The 15,818-nt window shown below is 41.3% G+C and overlaps 2 protein-coding genes across 3 annotated transcripts; both read right to left on the bottom strand.

Moving 5' to 3' along the window:
• Positions 1 to 8: 8 nt before the first annotated feature.
• On the bottom strand, positions 9 to 2,432 carry wu:fc50b12 (uncharacterized protein LOC103911624 homolog). The gene is made up of 3 exons (XM_014337717.2): positions 1,640 to 2,432; positions 1,370 to 1,533; positions 9 to 1,037 (listed from the first exon to the last, which is right to left on the bottom strand). Exons 1-3 carry the CDS (start codon positions 1,658 to 1,660, stop codon positions 803 to 805), a joined length of 420 nt encoding a protein of 139 aa, XP_014193203.1. The 5' UTR covers positions 1,661 to 2,432; the 3' UTR covers positions 9 to 802.
• Positions 2,433 to 2,534: 102 nt separating this feature from the next.
• slain1a (SLAIN motif family, member 1a) lies at positions 2,535 to 15,505 on the bottom strand. Of its 2 annotated transcripts, XM_005935113.3 has the most exons (9): positions 14,878 to 15,502; positions 13,419 to 13,555; positions 9,856 to 9,972; positions 8,231 to 8,341; positions 7,894 to 8,043; positions 5,277 to 5,612; positions 4,352 to 4,540; positions 3,869 to 4,211; positions 2,535 to 3,416 (listed from the first exon to the last, which is right to left on the bottom strand). In XM_005935113.3, the coding sequence occupies exons 1-9, from the start codon at positions 15,306 to 15,308 to the stop codon at positions 3,341 to 3,343; spliced, it is 1,890 nt and encodes a 629-aa protein (XP_005935175.1). In that variant the 5' UTR covers positions 15,309 to 15,502; the 3' UTR covers positions 2,535 to 3,340. The 2 variants fall into 2 exon arrangements, with proteins under 2 accessions (XP_005935175.1, XP_042077771.1); XM_042221837.1 differs by lacking the exon at positions 9,856 to 9,972 and having other exon boundaries at positions 14,878 to 15,505.
• Positions 15,506 to 15,818: the final 313 nt, after the last annotated feature.

Genomic DNA, 15,818 nt, shown 5'->3' with positions numbered 1-15,818 from the left:
AGGTGAAGGCGGTATCATCATCTGTGGTGTCATCCTTTCATCCAACTCTCAGCGTGAATCAATAAATGTGTTTTATGAGTCCCTGCTCTCAGTTAGATAGTTGTCCAGCACATATTGCCACTATAAAACTATAATATTTTAATTTAATGCTTAATAACTCCCCAAACCCCATTTATGATTAATACTGAAGTCTCTATAGTCTGGCATGGGCTATTTATTTGATTTGCTGTAACACATTAGAGCTTCTTCTCTGTGGTATATGTGACAGCCAGACACTATGCATAAAAAATATGAAATATATGGATTCATACCATCATTAAAAAATCATGTCCCTTGCACTGCAGTTTAGTATATGCATCATTCAGCCACATGTGCATACTGGCCCTTTATGGTCAGATGTTTGTTTAAATGCAGTATACATATCCACCAATAATTATCTCTCCTTAAAATGGTCCCATCAGCCATACCTTACTGCAGACTTTTCCATTTACACCTGTGCTCTTTGTAGCCAACTATAACAACATATATACACAGTTGATCCACATAAACTGTCTTGACCTTTGTCGTTTGTACATCAATTAAAATAAATAAACTTTTTAAAATCAAAAGTTTATTTAGGATTCCAAAGACAGCCTTTATCCTTATTGCAAAGCTTTAATTTCTTGCACTACAAAAAGTAGCATATATCATGATTTGTTGGTTAATTGACTCTGAGTCCATTTGTTTCTTTGCAGTATCACATATGCACATGTAGAACACAAATTACAGACATAGCCACAGCTACTTGCGTTTTCACCCAGGTTTAAGTGAATCTACGACTTAGGTCGTTGATTTTACGTAGTGCGTCTCGGTTGTCGATGGTCCTGTGGACTGTGATGAGGAAGGGGAAGGCAGAGGGAAGCTCCACCCTTTGACTCAGTTTCTGGTGACCCCAGTGAAGGCAATGCAGTCTCTCAGCCAGGTCCCGTCTGCCAGCTCGTTCCAGTCCGTCTTGCAGCAGCTTGGTCTTATTTGGCTTGTCCCATGACTTCTCGTACCTGCGAATAAAGAGGGACCTCTAAAAAGTATTTCATGGAAAGAAGAGAAATTCACTGATGTATAAAAAGCCAAAAAAAAAAAGAACTGTATAAAAGTGACAGAGTGTCTAAAGAGCCCAAGTGACCATGGTAAAACACAAATAAGTTATTTAAGTTTCTCACATGAGATTGCTGGGCATCTGCTTCAATTTCTTAAGACTACAATGATTTCAGATGACGTATAAAATTGGACTAAACACTGCTAAGATAATCAGATGTTGCCTTTTGATTTAGAAACACCAGTTTCTAAACAAAGCACATGCTACTTTCAAAAGTATACACACAGACTTTACCAGCTTTCCAGCATGGCCTTGGCCTGGACACTCTTCTCTGTAGAGCTGGCGTGGAAGCGTCCTATCTCAGTTCTGTTGAAGCCAAGCTCATATGCCAAAACTGTCCACTCAAAACCAAGCTGCCTGGAAATCTCCTGCAGCGTCTTTAGATTGATCACAGCATCCTGTAAGCAAAAAAAATAAAAAAGAGGGGAGGGGGATTCCTTTGAGAAAAACAATCTAGTATAAATGATCTGCGCAAAAGTGCAGAAGAAAGCAGATTAGACATACCTCCTGGGCTTTGTTGGGCATTATCAAAAACTCCAAAAGGTCAGCACTGTGCACTCAATATCTGTCTTCAGGTCTGGTTTAATGATTTTGCGCAAAAGATAAAAGATAAGATATTTTAGCCACCTTCCCTGAGGTACAGTATGTTAATGTAGAGCGTGTTTGAGTGTTACTCTGGAGATTTAAAATCAACATACTCACTTGTTAAACATTAGTCACTTTGTGACCACCTTGTGACACTAACAGCTGCCACAGTGAATCTTCCAAAACCTCAAAACCCCCTAACTGTAATGTGCTAAAACTGAATTCTACATTTATTTTTTGAGCAGTAGCTTCCATAATATCAGCGATATTAGCATTCAGATATACTTTACACTTGAAGGAATATAGGACTGAACTTGGTTTAGTATTGTATTTTTACTAGGGAAGAATACAGGAATATGGTTTCACCCTTAGACCGCCATTACTCCAAATGCTTTTAAGCTGAGTCATATCTGAGTTAAAGAAGGCATAGAGTTTGAACTGCAGTAAGTAGAGCTACAACTCCCCATTCATCCATCCCTTCGCAACTTTTCGATGGCCAGGTCATGGGGGGCAGAAGTCTAAGTTCCCAGCCACCTGTTCCCAAACCAGCCAGGAGACATAATTTCCTTGGTCTTCTCAGGCATCTCGTACTAGTGGGAGATGCTCAAAACAACTGGAGGCGTTCAGACATAAAAACAAAAAGAATTGAGGCGTTTCTGTGTCCTAGAGAGCCTATAGTTATGCCTTCGTGGGCAACATGCTCCTGGTAGGGTTTCCGCAGCTCATCACTGGCTCCAATCCCTTTCCCCTTTTGCAATTTACCTATTTTCCCCCTCGATTCTTTACAAACAATTTTAATGAAGAAGAATGAAAAAACGTTTTGAAATGCTTTTATTCACTTTAAAAATTCACTTCGTCTTTAATTTCTTGCCATCCATTAAAAGCATGAGGGCTCCTTGTGCAATATCACTGCAGCAGTTACGCTTATCAAAGAACATTTCGGAGTTGAATGTAAACATTAAATAAAAAGAAACTAAACAAAAGATAAAAGTGTGTACAAGGTCATTAATGGATCTAATACTGAATGTGTTAATCAGAATTCTGATCCAAAGTGCTGCAAGGTCCAGCCAATAAGTATAACTAACATAAATTACATTACTTCTTCTTCTTTTTCACTTTTTTTTTTTTTACAGGCACGGGAAGTAACAAAATTCCAACTTCAGGTTCAACTTCATATCTGACACCACAGCCTGAAAAAAATAGTACTTCCGAAACTAATCATATGAAATCATTAAAAGCATGTACAAAAGCATGGGATATATTTTTCTAAGCTTTCGGTTGGAGAGAGACGTTTATTCTGCTCAATGCAAGAATTAACAGCGACAAACCAAGAAACACATATCAGAGAGGATCTGTTTCACATTTAACAGCTGATTATCAGAGTATTGCCTGGTTGTTTCATGGTGTGTCAAGTCAAGGTTAAGATCCAGCCTGCTGGACCTGCACGCTCAACAGTCCTCACTTTGTCCTTCAGCAAGGAGTAGTGCTTATATTCATGATATCTGTCACTCTCACAGGTCGCAGCCCAAGTCTAGAGACCTGCTGAAAGAGACATTTTAAATCAGCTGGTGCCTACACAGCGATACCCTGTGCACCTCTCAAATTTCAGCTTATTTGGGTTCAGTAGCAGCCATCTTTCCAGCTGCCGTCCCTCAGGGCACTCAGAGCAGCCAGGCTCTTTGGAGGAGTAAGCAAACTGCAGACAGAAAAAACCCCAATATTATATAAGCATATAAGTTAATCAAAGATAAATAAAAAGATCCATCATCCCACAAAGAATCTTGTCTGTTTCTTTTAAAAGTTTCAGGAATCAGACCTGTGAATCCAGTGTGGTAGGTGAGAATTCTACCATTGAACCACCGATGCCACACCTAAAGATTGCTACACTCAGCCACATGCTGAAAACACTAATAGTCTGACCAGGTTTGTCATCATATACTTCAATTGATTAACCAATTCATGGCTCAGAAAATTATTTTTTTACTGTCATCAGAGGATGAATTTTACCACCTCTGGTGATCCCCTGAGATAACCTTCTCATCAGGTCTAAATTTGAAGTTATCAAGTGCCTTTTTGCACATGCTCGTCAGTACTCATGTTGTTGTAGTTCTCCTTTAAACCCAAAGGAGTTAGCATATGTGTGCTTACCTGCGCGTGGGTTGGGTGATTTTACTGGGACGTGGAACGCCACTTGTTCCTATGAAGGAGGCTGGCCGAGGGAGGGAACTGCGGGGGACAGCTGACTGGTTGGTGCTGGTGGGTTTGAGGGCCTGTGGCAGCAAACTAATGCTGCTGCTGGGTTTGAGGGGTTGAGGCAGCGCGGCACTGCTGGAGATGGAGTTCAGACTGGCAGAGGTGGACAGAGAGGTGGAGGTGGGTCCCTGCTGGACTGTGGGGCTTACGTAGGCTGTCGCTTTTAGAGTGTGTCGCGCTGTTGTAGGGAAACTCCCGACACTCTGGACTCGCTGACTGAGCTGGCCTGGGGAAGGAACTGAAGGAATATTGTGAAGCAAAAGTGTCACTGCAAGCCCTAGATTTTAAGTTGTCATCATTAGGCTGAGCGTTAACAGTTTATAAAAGTGATTTTTTCCTTTCTTTGATCATTCGCACACATAAAAACAAGCGTCTTACTGGAGGATTGAAGTCGTGCAAGCCCACTCGATGAGTCAAAGCTCTGGCTGTTCCGGAGGGAGGGCATCGTTGGCAAAGAGGAGGGACCGTGGGAGGGTGGGTTGACAGGGGAAGCCAGGCATGGAATGCTGGGGACACTAGGCATGCTGGGAGCTCGGATCAGGTTGGGCATGCTTCTTCGCAGCTTGTCTATGCAACAACATCAACAAAGCTGATTAGGTATTGCAGGTGCCCAGTTAGCATTTTTTTTTTTTGGCTTTTCAAAGTTTTAGGATTTTTTAGGGGACATTTTGGTGAATATGAAAATAAGCGCTTTTAGCAAATATTTAATACATAGCATTTTCTCCTGTAGAAACACATCTTAGTTTTACACTTTAAATTTAAGCAGAATGACACGTCATATCCATTAATGAATGAATCTTTTCTTGTGGTCCACTCAAAATGTTGCACTATTCTTTTATCTATACTGACTTAATTGAACTTAGGACTTTAAAGAGGGGGAAAGTCTAATACTTGCTCCTTAAAGTAACAGCAGTATCAGTCTTAGACAGTCATGCAGTCATCTCTATAGACTGATATCTGCATATAAAGACACGCAATCTGTAGAGAAGGGACAACTGTGCTTTAATAGCTTTCTGTTTGCATTCCTCTTTTAGTCTAATTACATCTGAGCGGGCCTTGGTTGCATGCAGATAAACAGTGTGTGAAGAGCAAAATGATTGCATTTGCTGAAATGCAATCTTGAAACACTTAGCTATCACCTGATTAACATATCAGATTTTAAAATCTCTTCAGCATTTATAAAGATTGACATGCTGATAGAACAAGAAGTGTGGTCTACTGGAAGTCCAAAGATACTGACTGATCCCTGAGTTTTTAACAGTCCTCTATCAGACATGTTCCCAGATCAGATCAGGTCACTCACCTGTGCTATTTGTGTATGCTGTTTGTGTCTCTGTGATCAGGCTAGAGGGTCCAGAGTACTGGGAGTGTCCACTGAGTGAAAACTGATGGGTGGTTGAGCTGCGTCTGCAGTCTCTGAAACTGGAGAAGGTGTGAGAGTGGGGCAGGCTGCCCCGCTGCATAGAGCCTGTGCGGAACAGTCGAGGCTGGGGAGGTGGGAGCTGGTCGTAACCCTCGTCCTCCTCGTCCTCCTCCTCGAGATCCATCTGACTGCGCCTGAGGGTGTGCAAGGAGAAGCTGGAGCTGCGACGGCTGGCCGTGGCTGTGGCTGAGGTAGAGGCGTAGTCTTGTCGGAGGCCTACAGGGGCGACAAATCAATGCATTTGTCCGAGGAAAGCACGAACCCTACGTGGTATAGGACACATTTCCTTCTGGAGGCGCCCCTCATTCATTATTCACTTACTGAATCGGCAGACCAGACTGATATAGAGAAGTTTATTCTGAAATGTCCTGCATAATTTAATAGCACACAAGCGCATCAAGATATCACTTCCTTTCAACTTCGTAAAGGTCAAACATTTATGTTAGTGTCAGCCATTTATTGGCAATGTTGCACAGTAATCTTTTCCAGTCTCTCCACAAGGCAGTGCATTACTGTTTACAACCAGAGTGGCTGTCAAACAAACACAAAAATCTCAGTCCACGAGGGTCGGTGTCCCTGCAGGTTTTAGATCTCACCCTGGGTCAACACACCAGAATCACATGATTAGTTCATTACCAGGCCTCTGGAGAACTTCAAGACATGATGAGAAGGTAATTTATCCATTTAAATCAGCTGTGATGGATCAAGGACACATCTAAAACCTGCAGGGACACCGGCCCTCGTGGACTGGGATTGGGGACCCCTGCTGTAGTGTATATATAGAAGTGTTCACGCATTAGTGTTTAAAGCAATGTCAAACAATTTTCATGCCTTACAACAAATTTGTGGGTGGCTGCAGGTACGTAGAGAAGAACTTCAGTGTGACAGTTGGTGTCTGATTAAGGACTGTTTATGCTGAGGCAAGAGTGATTTGCAGCTCCATGCCACATATCACTGTACCTGCTGGTGTCCAATCAACACCGAAAGACTTGATTCATACGTCTCAGATATTCTCTTATGTTTGGATGACATGAACTCCAACTGTGTTTTCAATCTCGTAAAAGGACAGCATTGGCACATACTGCTTTGGCAAAGGGTCAGTTAATCAGTTTCCTATGAGCAGTGTTTCTACATGTTTCAAAATGTCACACTTTTCCACAATCAAGTTTTCAGATTTCTCGGCAGACTTTTCAGACCATGTCTGCCATCTAGATGCAAATAATAAATGTTTATTTTGTAAACAAACTGCCTTACTTAATATTTAATATTTTAGAAGAGAAGAAGGGTTATAAAAATATAAAGCATTATGTGGATGAAGCAATGTGTTAAATATTAAATTCTATGTTGTGACACTGACTGGATATTCTGACTGCAGTTTGATATAATGGCTGCATTGTAAAACTATTATGGGTAATTGTATATAAAAAACTATATTTTTAGATAGGTGCAGATATATAATCATGGATCACAGCATGAATATGTATATATTCATGTAGAAAGAGACTGTGTTTAGATATGTGTATGTATTTATAGCTAGTGCATATGTAAATATTAGGCTATATAATCAGGAACACAAATATATGATAAATTAAATAGGGGGAAAGGAAGTGAACAGGAAATGGTAGATATTTGGGGGATTTCAGTCAATGGGGTTTCATCACAATAATATAATACTTGTCTTTTATTTTGTTCTTGTGTGAGTTTCTTTCAGTTATTAATATTTGATACTTAAATGTTCAAAATAAAGATTTCATTCATCCATATATTCTGACTGCATTCTATATATGTGCGGTTAGTTCATACCAATCATTTAACCCAAAACTCAAACAAGTTAAATGCACGGTATTTTACTCAAGTTGACCAAGTTACCTTCCTTTCCTCCATCACTAAGTAACTTATATGATGGTTATTGTGATGTGACTGTGATGTTTTGTTCAGGGATCTTCCAGTTTCACACAGTTTCAGGCACTTGTGCAGAGCTGTTTTCCAGTCCTGTGATGCACAGGCGTAGAGGCAGCTCTGCGTAGGAGTGCGCTATGCGTCGGGTGTCGTACTTCTTGCCTTCCTTTTCTCGACTGTAGCCCACGCTTTCTAACACATTGGTAAACATTTTGGCTGCGATGGCTCCCTGCTTCAAATGCCTCGAAAAACATTCTGCTTATATCATTTTTATTAGCAGAGATGAGAAGAAATTAAGAGGAGCAGTCTAGAAACATTAACAGTTTCCTAGATTTTGCTTTTCTAATTCACTCAATTATTTGCTGTAACAGTTCTACAAAGCCTAGCAAAGTGCCTCTGCAAGCAGCTGCTGTCCTTTGCGTAAGCCATAATTCAAACCACCGACCACCTTTCTACGTCGGAATATAAAGTGGACAAAACACACACAATCTGACAATACCATTCCAACCCATCACGACCTCTATCTGTAGCAGCGTTTCCTCAGATTTCTCCTATTTTCCCTCACATTTTGTATGAAACATCTAAACAGTCTACTCACTCTCCTCCTGAAGTCGTGCCATGACCTCCACATCTGTCATGTCCTGCAGTTTGTAGCTCATGGAGATCGAGTCATCTTCCAGCTCTGACACACCCACCTCGCTGTCCAGGGAAGACTGAGGGGTAATCGCCGCGTGCCGACGGCCCGCGTCTAAAAAAAACAAAACAAAAACATGCACGTCAACATCCCAACATTCACTTTCAAAGCATTTCTCTGACCGCGTCTCTGAGTTGTGAAATTTATGTGTACATAACTGTCGCAGATGGATGGTAACTCACACCTGATGAAACTGCAGAAATTAATGACATGAGGAGACGTGTTGCGGGTGATTTCTTACTGTGGAGAGTGGAGTTTGACAGGAAGGTGGGTGTTCTGTCAGCGAGGCTGCAGCTGGCCCTGAGAGGGAGACTCGGCTGGAGATAGGACTGACCAGATGACGGCAACGGAGCTTCAAAGGAGAAAATCACAGCACGAGAGAGAAGAAATTCAATCACTGATGACTAGCCTAACCTGCACTCTCTGCTGTTTGTGTTAATATAGAACACAGATGAACGAGCTGAAGGAGCTGTCTTCTGGTGGAGTCTGAAAGTGCTCGCCTCCATCTGTTTGAGGGTATGACCTTATAATCTCCTCCCTGCAGTTTGGTGTAATCTGATTGTAAACTCCAAGGAGCAGGTTGTTTAAGAATCTGGGTTATGTAGCGAGTTCCAAAAGCATTTTGGAAGCAACAGATGCTTTTGGCTCGATGTTGTTATTACTTTTGGATGAGACAACAACTATGAGGTCAGCAGAAACGGTTTTAATACGAGCAATGACGATTATTGTGCCCTAAAGGCTAAAAGACTTTGAATGTTGCCAATGCAAAATTTTAGCTTTTGCATTATGTGAATTTTTTTCCTGTCATTTGCTTTGTTTTGTGATGTTGTTAGATTTTGTTTTCAAAGGGTTAGAGACGCAGGTTTGAGTTACCTTGCAAAAGTTGCCCAATTTAAAGAGAAACGAGATTAAACATTACCGTCAAGGTGTCACTGTGTTAGCATGCTTCAATTAATTCTAATTAACTAATTAATTAAGTTACAATGACTCTTTAAAAAAGAAAACTGTTTTTTTAATGTTTCATTATCGCCCACTCACACTAGAGTAAAACCTGGATGGCAACATCCAATTACCTGGTGATTGCACTGATAATTTTTGCTTTCAACCAATGGATTGGCCCTAGATGCATAGAGCATGCAACTCCTTCAACTTCTGGGCAACCAGAGGAATGTCAACTGCAAAGGTCTGGTGGGAGGCAATCTGTCTCAGACTGCCATCCTGTGTGCAAGGTGTCACTTTGCAATAGAGGACTTGTTTCCGCTGGCTGTGTTCTGGTTAAATTCAACTAATTGCAGTCGTGGTCCTCGTCTCCATTTCAAAAACAATGAGCTCATGTTCAAGTTTATTGTACACTTTGATCGTGCCACAGTCTCCAAAGACTGTTTCATCTAGTATGACTGTACCATTGTTGAAATCACTTCCAAGCATCTTTATTTATAAGGGCCAAATCACAGTCACCTCGAGGCACTTTATATTGTAAGTTAAAGACCCAGTGGAGTGGCTATGTATGTGTGTGAATGTGCAAACCCATTAGGATTCATCTTTGTCTGTAGAAGATCATCAAATCAAACAGTTTTTGAGAGATTTCAGTTTGGGCCAAATCGGGGAACCAACCAACAAATTTTCATTTCCATCCACAGGCCAACTCTGACAGCATGCTTACAAATGAGATAATAAGAAACGTAATAATCCCCCACCCCCCCAAAAAATAATGGCTCTTTTAAATAGTGAAACTTACCATTTAACAAATTAGTTTGTTTAGTGATTTCAGTTTGTAGGTACATACTGACTCACACCCACTAAGCCTACCAGATGTAAGAGTGTCTGTTTTGTGGTTAGCAGGAATCAGACGTGTATTGGTGTTACCTGAGGACTCGGTTAGTGCAGCAGGTTTAGTGTAAGGCAGGATGGGGCAGCTGAGGGTGGAGAGCCCCTCTATGCAGCTGTACGGACGAACGGAGGACACTCCTCGCCACCGCTTTGCTAGAGACAGGATTGCAGGGGAGGGCATGTTAGTCTGATTGCTTTAGCATGTAGCACAAACATACAGTACATGGGTTATATATTTTAAGACACTCTGGCCAAATGTTAATCTGCTTCTAGCAGATCAGTACTGACCTTGCAAATGTCTGAGCTCGGACAGAAGAGGCTCATACAGTAAGACGAGGTTTAGCTTACCACTGCGGCTTATTGGGCTAAACCGCAGTTATCTTTTGGCTAGGTCTCAGGATAAGCAGGGATTGTGCATGTAGGCTACAACCCATTCCCAAAATCAGAATTAGATTTACTATGAACTAGTTTTTTTGGTCTACACGGTTTATTTATAGTCCTTAAATGTGATTTTCATTACTTTATTCATTTTATGGTTCAACACTACAATAACAGGGATAGCACAGTAGGTAGAGTGGTGGCCCCATGATCGGAAGGTCGGAGGTCCGACTCCACTGAACGGCTACCCTGAGGTACCCCTGAGCAAGGTACCGTCCCTACACACTGCTCCCCGGGCGCTGCATTGGTGGCTGCCCACTGCTTCACTGGGTGAATGGGTTAAATGCAGAGGAACTATTTCCCTATGGGGACTAACACACACACTTTACACACTTTACACTTAACATGCACTTTATTAACGGCAACTAAGAGCATTTGGGTTTGGGTTACCAGATTGTTTGCTGTCATATCTATTAATTTCTGATAAATAGCCATTAAAGCAATTAGTTGCAATATAACAAACCCTAGCTACAGGGTACACTTTTAGAGGATGATACTATTATTCTTGTTAATTAATGCCAACTAGCAGTGAGTAAATTCAGCTTGGTTACATAACGTGCATTCAGTGTGTCTGATTGGTAGTCTGAGAGGGTTACACCTGACAAAGTGGAGCGTTCGGCACTCCTGACACAAATAAGCTCAAACTCCGCTGGATGAAACTAGCATTCACAGCCAGTTGCACCAACAATGGCTGCTGGCTCTCAAATACAAGGATGTATTCATGACCCCGAGGAGGAGAGCCAGCCTTCCCCGAATACAGCTTTAAAGGAAGAAGAGAACCGTCAACGGCACAAACACACACCAAAAAACATCAACACAAACACTAACAAATATGCATTATCAGGTCACAGTGTGGGGACCACCCACAATTAATATGAAAATATTCCATCACAGGAAATTCTTTCGGATATTAAAGTCAAAGCAGGTGAGCAGCATATAGAGTGGAAAGTATAAGCTTTGAAAGTACAAGTCTCTTGCACAGGCTCTTGGTGCAGGGAGTGCTGAGCGAATCTGACTCGACAACCCATTTAATGTAAGCATGTTTCTATGGTAACCATATCCCCATGCATGAGAGCAGAAACTATAAAGCACCAGATCTGAAACTGGGCCCAGCAGCAAATATATATTTGATATCACGCAAGTATATGAGCCGTAATGATTTTGGATTTAAGTTAGCTCGTACATATGTCCCAATATCATTTCTGAAACCTCAATAAACCCCTTGCCCCACTTAGTGGAAACATGCTTAGAGAAAAGGATATTACAGCATGCAAAGACTTTGCTTTGGTCTGCCACGAGTAAAGGTTATGCAGTTGTTAGTAAAACAAAAACTGTGAGGATAATGACAGAGACCGTGTTAAAATGAAAGCAATGGTGGATAAAATGCACCGTCATTGTCAGCAGTAATATTGTTGGTAACTAAGTTGGGTTTCAACCATCTAATCCTTAAACAACTTTTGTTTCAATGACTTTGCTAAAACAGTATTAACATATACATTTAGCACAAAAACTAAGGAAATTTGAGTTTGGTCGACTATTTCTTTGTTGTAACAATGCTTCTTGACGATAACTATTGGAAAGTCTGTTTATTTCCCCTTAAATGCTGCCATATTTGCAAGAAAAATACATTTGTGTATTGAGCAGCACAGCTGAGTATGTAGGTTGCGCCTGTGAAAAGCTGGTGACCAGCATGTGAGGAGGAGGTGGAAGGCTATTGTGGCCGTGTATGTTTCCTATACATGCTACAAAGGCCCCTGTTTGTTAAATGAATACATTGTTAAGCTGTCAGTATGTCTTGTTTCTTCAGACTTCAATCATCCAATCCAATAAACAACACGAAACAAGAGTCAAAAGCAGAATGAGCTGTTTGCTGTTGGCAGAGAAGATCTGGCAGGTTTTCATAGATTTGGCAAAAACTCAGAATCAGTATGAAACTGCAGTGATTCAATCAGGCCGGCCGCAAACTGCAGACATACCTGTGATACTAGTTCGTCATTCAAGAAAGTGACAACAGCTGTACGACATATATGTAAGTGACAGAGTTCAAATCAGCATGTGTTTTATGGGAATGTTTTTTCCCAGAAGAAGCTATGGAGAAAGAAAATTTAAGGCTGTTAGATGTAGTCATCTTACTTTGATCAGCCATAAAGCATATAGACCAGCACAGGCCAAAACTGAAGGGCTGTTAATGTGCTCATGGGCATATTGTTATTAATATACATGCTTTTAATATAATATCAATAGTCTATGTTTTAATATCATAGTTACTGTCACTACGGAAACAACATTTGATTCAAAGACTAAGTAACTACAATAATAACAGATTTATCGATTCTAGATCATCACAATAATCAAACTGTTATGATCATATAACAGATAAAGGAAAAGATAAAATCAGATCAAGACTGGATCGTCCATTATGAAATCTCATACAGCACAATATTTGTAATATTTTCATGCTTAATTCTCATAATGCTGTATGTGAAAACTATGAGTGGATTGAGTTATGAGTTACTCATCAAAATAGGTAATTAGGTGACATATAAGTCTCGCAAAATGTATATCAAATATGTTTTTTTAATAATTTATTTTCGCAGGCTACACTTTATACTTTTTTATTTATTTATAACCTATATTTAAATTTAAAATGTAAAAATTCCATCACTTAAAATATACTTTTTTCATAAAATCCAGTAAAATCAGGCTGTTATTAGAGGTTCAGATGGTGCAATGATGATAACTTAATGAAAGCTTTATAATTATTTCTGCATTATTTTGCAGTGAACACAGGGTTTAGCCTTTCATGAACACACATCAAGCTCTTCCAAGGTGATCTTTCTTTAATTCATGTATAAATATCTTCATCTTTAGTGGATCTTAAGTACAGCCTGAGATGTGTACACGTGAGTCCTCTGCTACTCCAAAAATAACCACTCACTGGGAACACAGGGTGAAGTAAAACTCACAACTTTAAAGAGAGAGCGAGTGAAATGTTGGAGCCGGTGAGCTCTGTGCAGTGAAAACCTCCCACGGTTCACACGCTGCAGAAGAAATTCTGCTGCACATGGAAACATTTTGTGTGAAGTGTTTTTCAGCTTATGATCACATTTCAGCAGCCAGCGAGGCGGATGTGGCCACACCTGGGGCTAAGTACACTGTACCTTGGTCCAGTCTGTGACAGAGGGTCATTTTAGCGAGCTCCACCTCAGGCCCCGGGTGGTCCAGTACCTGCCTGCACCACTGGAGAGGGCTGAGGAAACTGTGGCCATGCAGCTTAGCTTTGGGACTCACATACAGCCTGGAAAATGCAGCAAAAAAACTGTTAGATCTTGTCACCTTTACATGCAGCCCATGTTCTTTTTTTTTACACACAAAACACAGATGATAAATTAACTCAGGGCTGCTGTGTATTTGCAGTGCAATCAAAAAATAGTTGCTAGAGAGCAAAGAAAATAAATAGCAGCTCAAGATCTCAAAGAGTGTGTTTTACCCAGTGAAATAAAACCACTGTGGCTGTGTGATTTTTATACAATCCAAATGCCAACCAAATGCCCTAAAAGTTTCTACAACATGGGAAGAATCTCTGGGACCCAGACTTGGAACTGAAACGGAAAATGGACGGACCAAATGCATAGACTTGCAAATGGCAATGTTATCTTTTCTGTTGTGAAATTTAGTCAATGATCAATTAGATGGAATTTATTTTTATGTTGTACATGAAATTATCAACCTATTTATCAGCAAATCTCTTCTTCTTCTTCTTTCTTCTTCGCCACAGCACATCTTCTGCCTCCATCTCACCTCATCCTCTACCATGAGTGAAAATAATTTAATTGACCTTTATCATCAGCCAGAAAAGAAATTAAATAAATCCCAAGAAATTGCACGTTTGTCACTGTGTGTGTGTGCCTGTAAATCCTAGTATACTAGGTTCCCGGCCTGAAGCTAAATATCTAAGGAAAAGAAAACTTGCCAGACAGAACTGGGCTTTTTTCCCCTCCAGCAACTAGGCCACAGCATTACACTGACTTGGGGGTGGAAGGGTAATTGAGTTAAATGTAGTAAAGCTATACCAGCACAGCGGCTGAACTGTATCTCATCAGCACTGCATTCAGCTGTGTGCTACATTTTCCACATCGTCACACCAGATACAAGCTGGAAACGGTTCAGCAGTCAGATACCTTAGTCTACAGCCTGTGCTTCAAAGTAGTTCAGCCTATGGCTGAACACAACACACAAAGCCGAGCTGTTTGATCAGAGGCTGAAGGGGGGTCATTGTTTCTAATTTCATCCAGCGCTGCCTACTCTGAATAGATACCTATGCTGCACGCACAGTGCATGCTGGGATGCCCAAAGCTTGTGTCAGATCTGTTTTTTATTGTTTTGCTCCTCGTGTAAGAGTCACTCTATTTGCCAGAGTCTGTAAGTCTGTTCCACCAAAACAGATGCAATCAATACATACGATACATGACATACACTGCCTCAAAATGATGGCTGGTTCACTGTCATGTGGCCCATGAAGCATGTATTAGGGTCAGACCAACAGAGGGGGAAACTGACTTTCACTGTAAATTCAAACAAGGCATGTAATGAACTGGTAGACATAAACAGAGCAGTTACCAGCTATCAGGCTCTAAGACGGGGAGCACGACGTTGAGGTCCAAAATCTCAACCTCATCCAAAACAGTCGTGTCTCCAGCGGCGCCGCTGTCCTCCACAGCGGCATCAGGAGACGCCGAGCTCGGCTGAAAATAGGCGAAAGGTTCCTCCGCTGAGCCTCGAGGTGCGGGGACACTTGAAACGTCATATTTAGCAGAGAAGCTGTCGCTCGCGCACGCCGTACCCCCGTGCAGACACGACAACGAGGTCTGAAGATGAGGGACGATGGAGCAATTGTTTACAGCGTTCGCTCGAGTCCGCAATTGTTCGTTTTGCTTCTCCAATTTTCGCACCAGTTCCTGCAGCTTGAGCACCTCGAGCTCCGCGCTGGTAATTTTATTGTTGCCATTGACGTCTGCCATCATCTGGGGGTTCAACACCTCTGCTTCCATTTGGTAAAAAACACATTGAGATGGGCGGAAAAATAAAGCACGGCCTGCCTGCAGAGGGTCCTCTTCTATTCAGAGAGGGTGTCCAGATTCCCCCCTTTAAGCTGCTACACACACTCTCACAGATACACACTGATGATGCTGCTGCTGCTGCTGCTGGGATGACTGCACAGGCTCCATCTGATTGGTCAGCAGCTTGGAGTTCAACTCCCATCGCACCACTGCTGAGGAAGTATTTATTATAGGCACACACAGAGCGGATAACCTGAATGTTATTCTCAAGCTACACTTTCGGTCTTGCACACAAACAAAAAAAAAACTAAAAAACGACCCCCCCAAAACAACAACAACAACAACAACAACAAACAAACAAACAATATAAGTAGCCCAGTACAACTGTGGGGGGCATTTAAAAAAATACTCATTTATTTTTTTAAAAATAACAAAAAAGTAGCTACTGCAATGGCAACCACTTCAATATGTACTCCCGTTTCGCTGCTTGCTAATGCAGTT

This window comes from Haplochromis burtoni, unplaced genomic scaffold (genome assembly GCF_018398535.1).
Source record: "Haplochromis burtoni strain Fernald_Lab_line unplaced genomic scaffold, NCSU_Asbu1 Contig_75, whole genome shotgun sequence".
In the NCBI taxonomy this organism is placed as follows: Eukaryota; Metazoa; Chordata; class Actinopteri; order Cichliformes; family Cichlidae; genus Haplochromis; species Haplochromis burtoni.
The sequence above is the reverse complement of the archived record's forward strand: the minus strand, read 5'-3'. Positions and strand labels throughout refer to the sequence as shown.

What these genes read in the sequence shown, in the direction of transcription:
- wu:fc50b12 (XM_014337717.2), bottom strand. Translation starts at nt 1,660, where the DNA reads ATGCCCAACAAAGCCCAGGAG. An exon ending in TGCCCAACAAAGCCCAGGAG is followed by an intron (nt 1,534 to 1,639) that starts GTATGTCTAATC and finishes TTTTGCTTACAG; the next exon opens with GATGCTGTGATCAATCTAAA. An exon ending in AAGGCCATGCTGGAAAGCTG is followed by an intron (nt 1,038 to 1,369) that starts GTAAAGTCTGTG and finishes CTTTATTCGCAG; the next exon opens with GTACGAGAAGTCATGGGACA.
- slain1a (XM_005935113.3), bottom strand. Translation starts at nt 15,308, where the DNA reads ATGGAAGCAGAGGTGTTGAACCCCCAGATGATGGCAGACGTCAATGGC. An exon ending in TGCACTAACCGAGTCCTCAG is followed by an intron (nt 8,342 to 9,855) that starts GTAACACCAATA and finishes TCTCCTTTGAAG; the next exon opens with CTCCGTTGCCGTCATCTGGT. An exon ending in ATCACCCAACCCACGCGCAG is followed by an intron (nt 3,417 to 3,868) that starts GTAAGCACACAT and finishes TTCTGTCTGCAG; the next exon opens with TTTGCTTACTCCTCCAAAGA.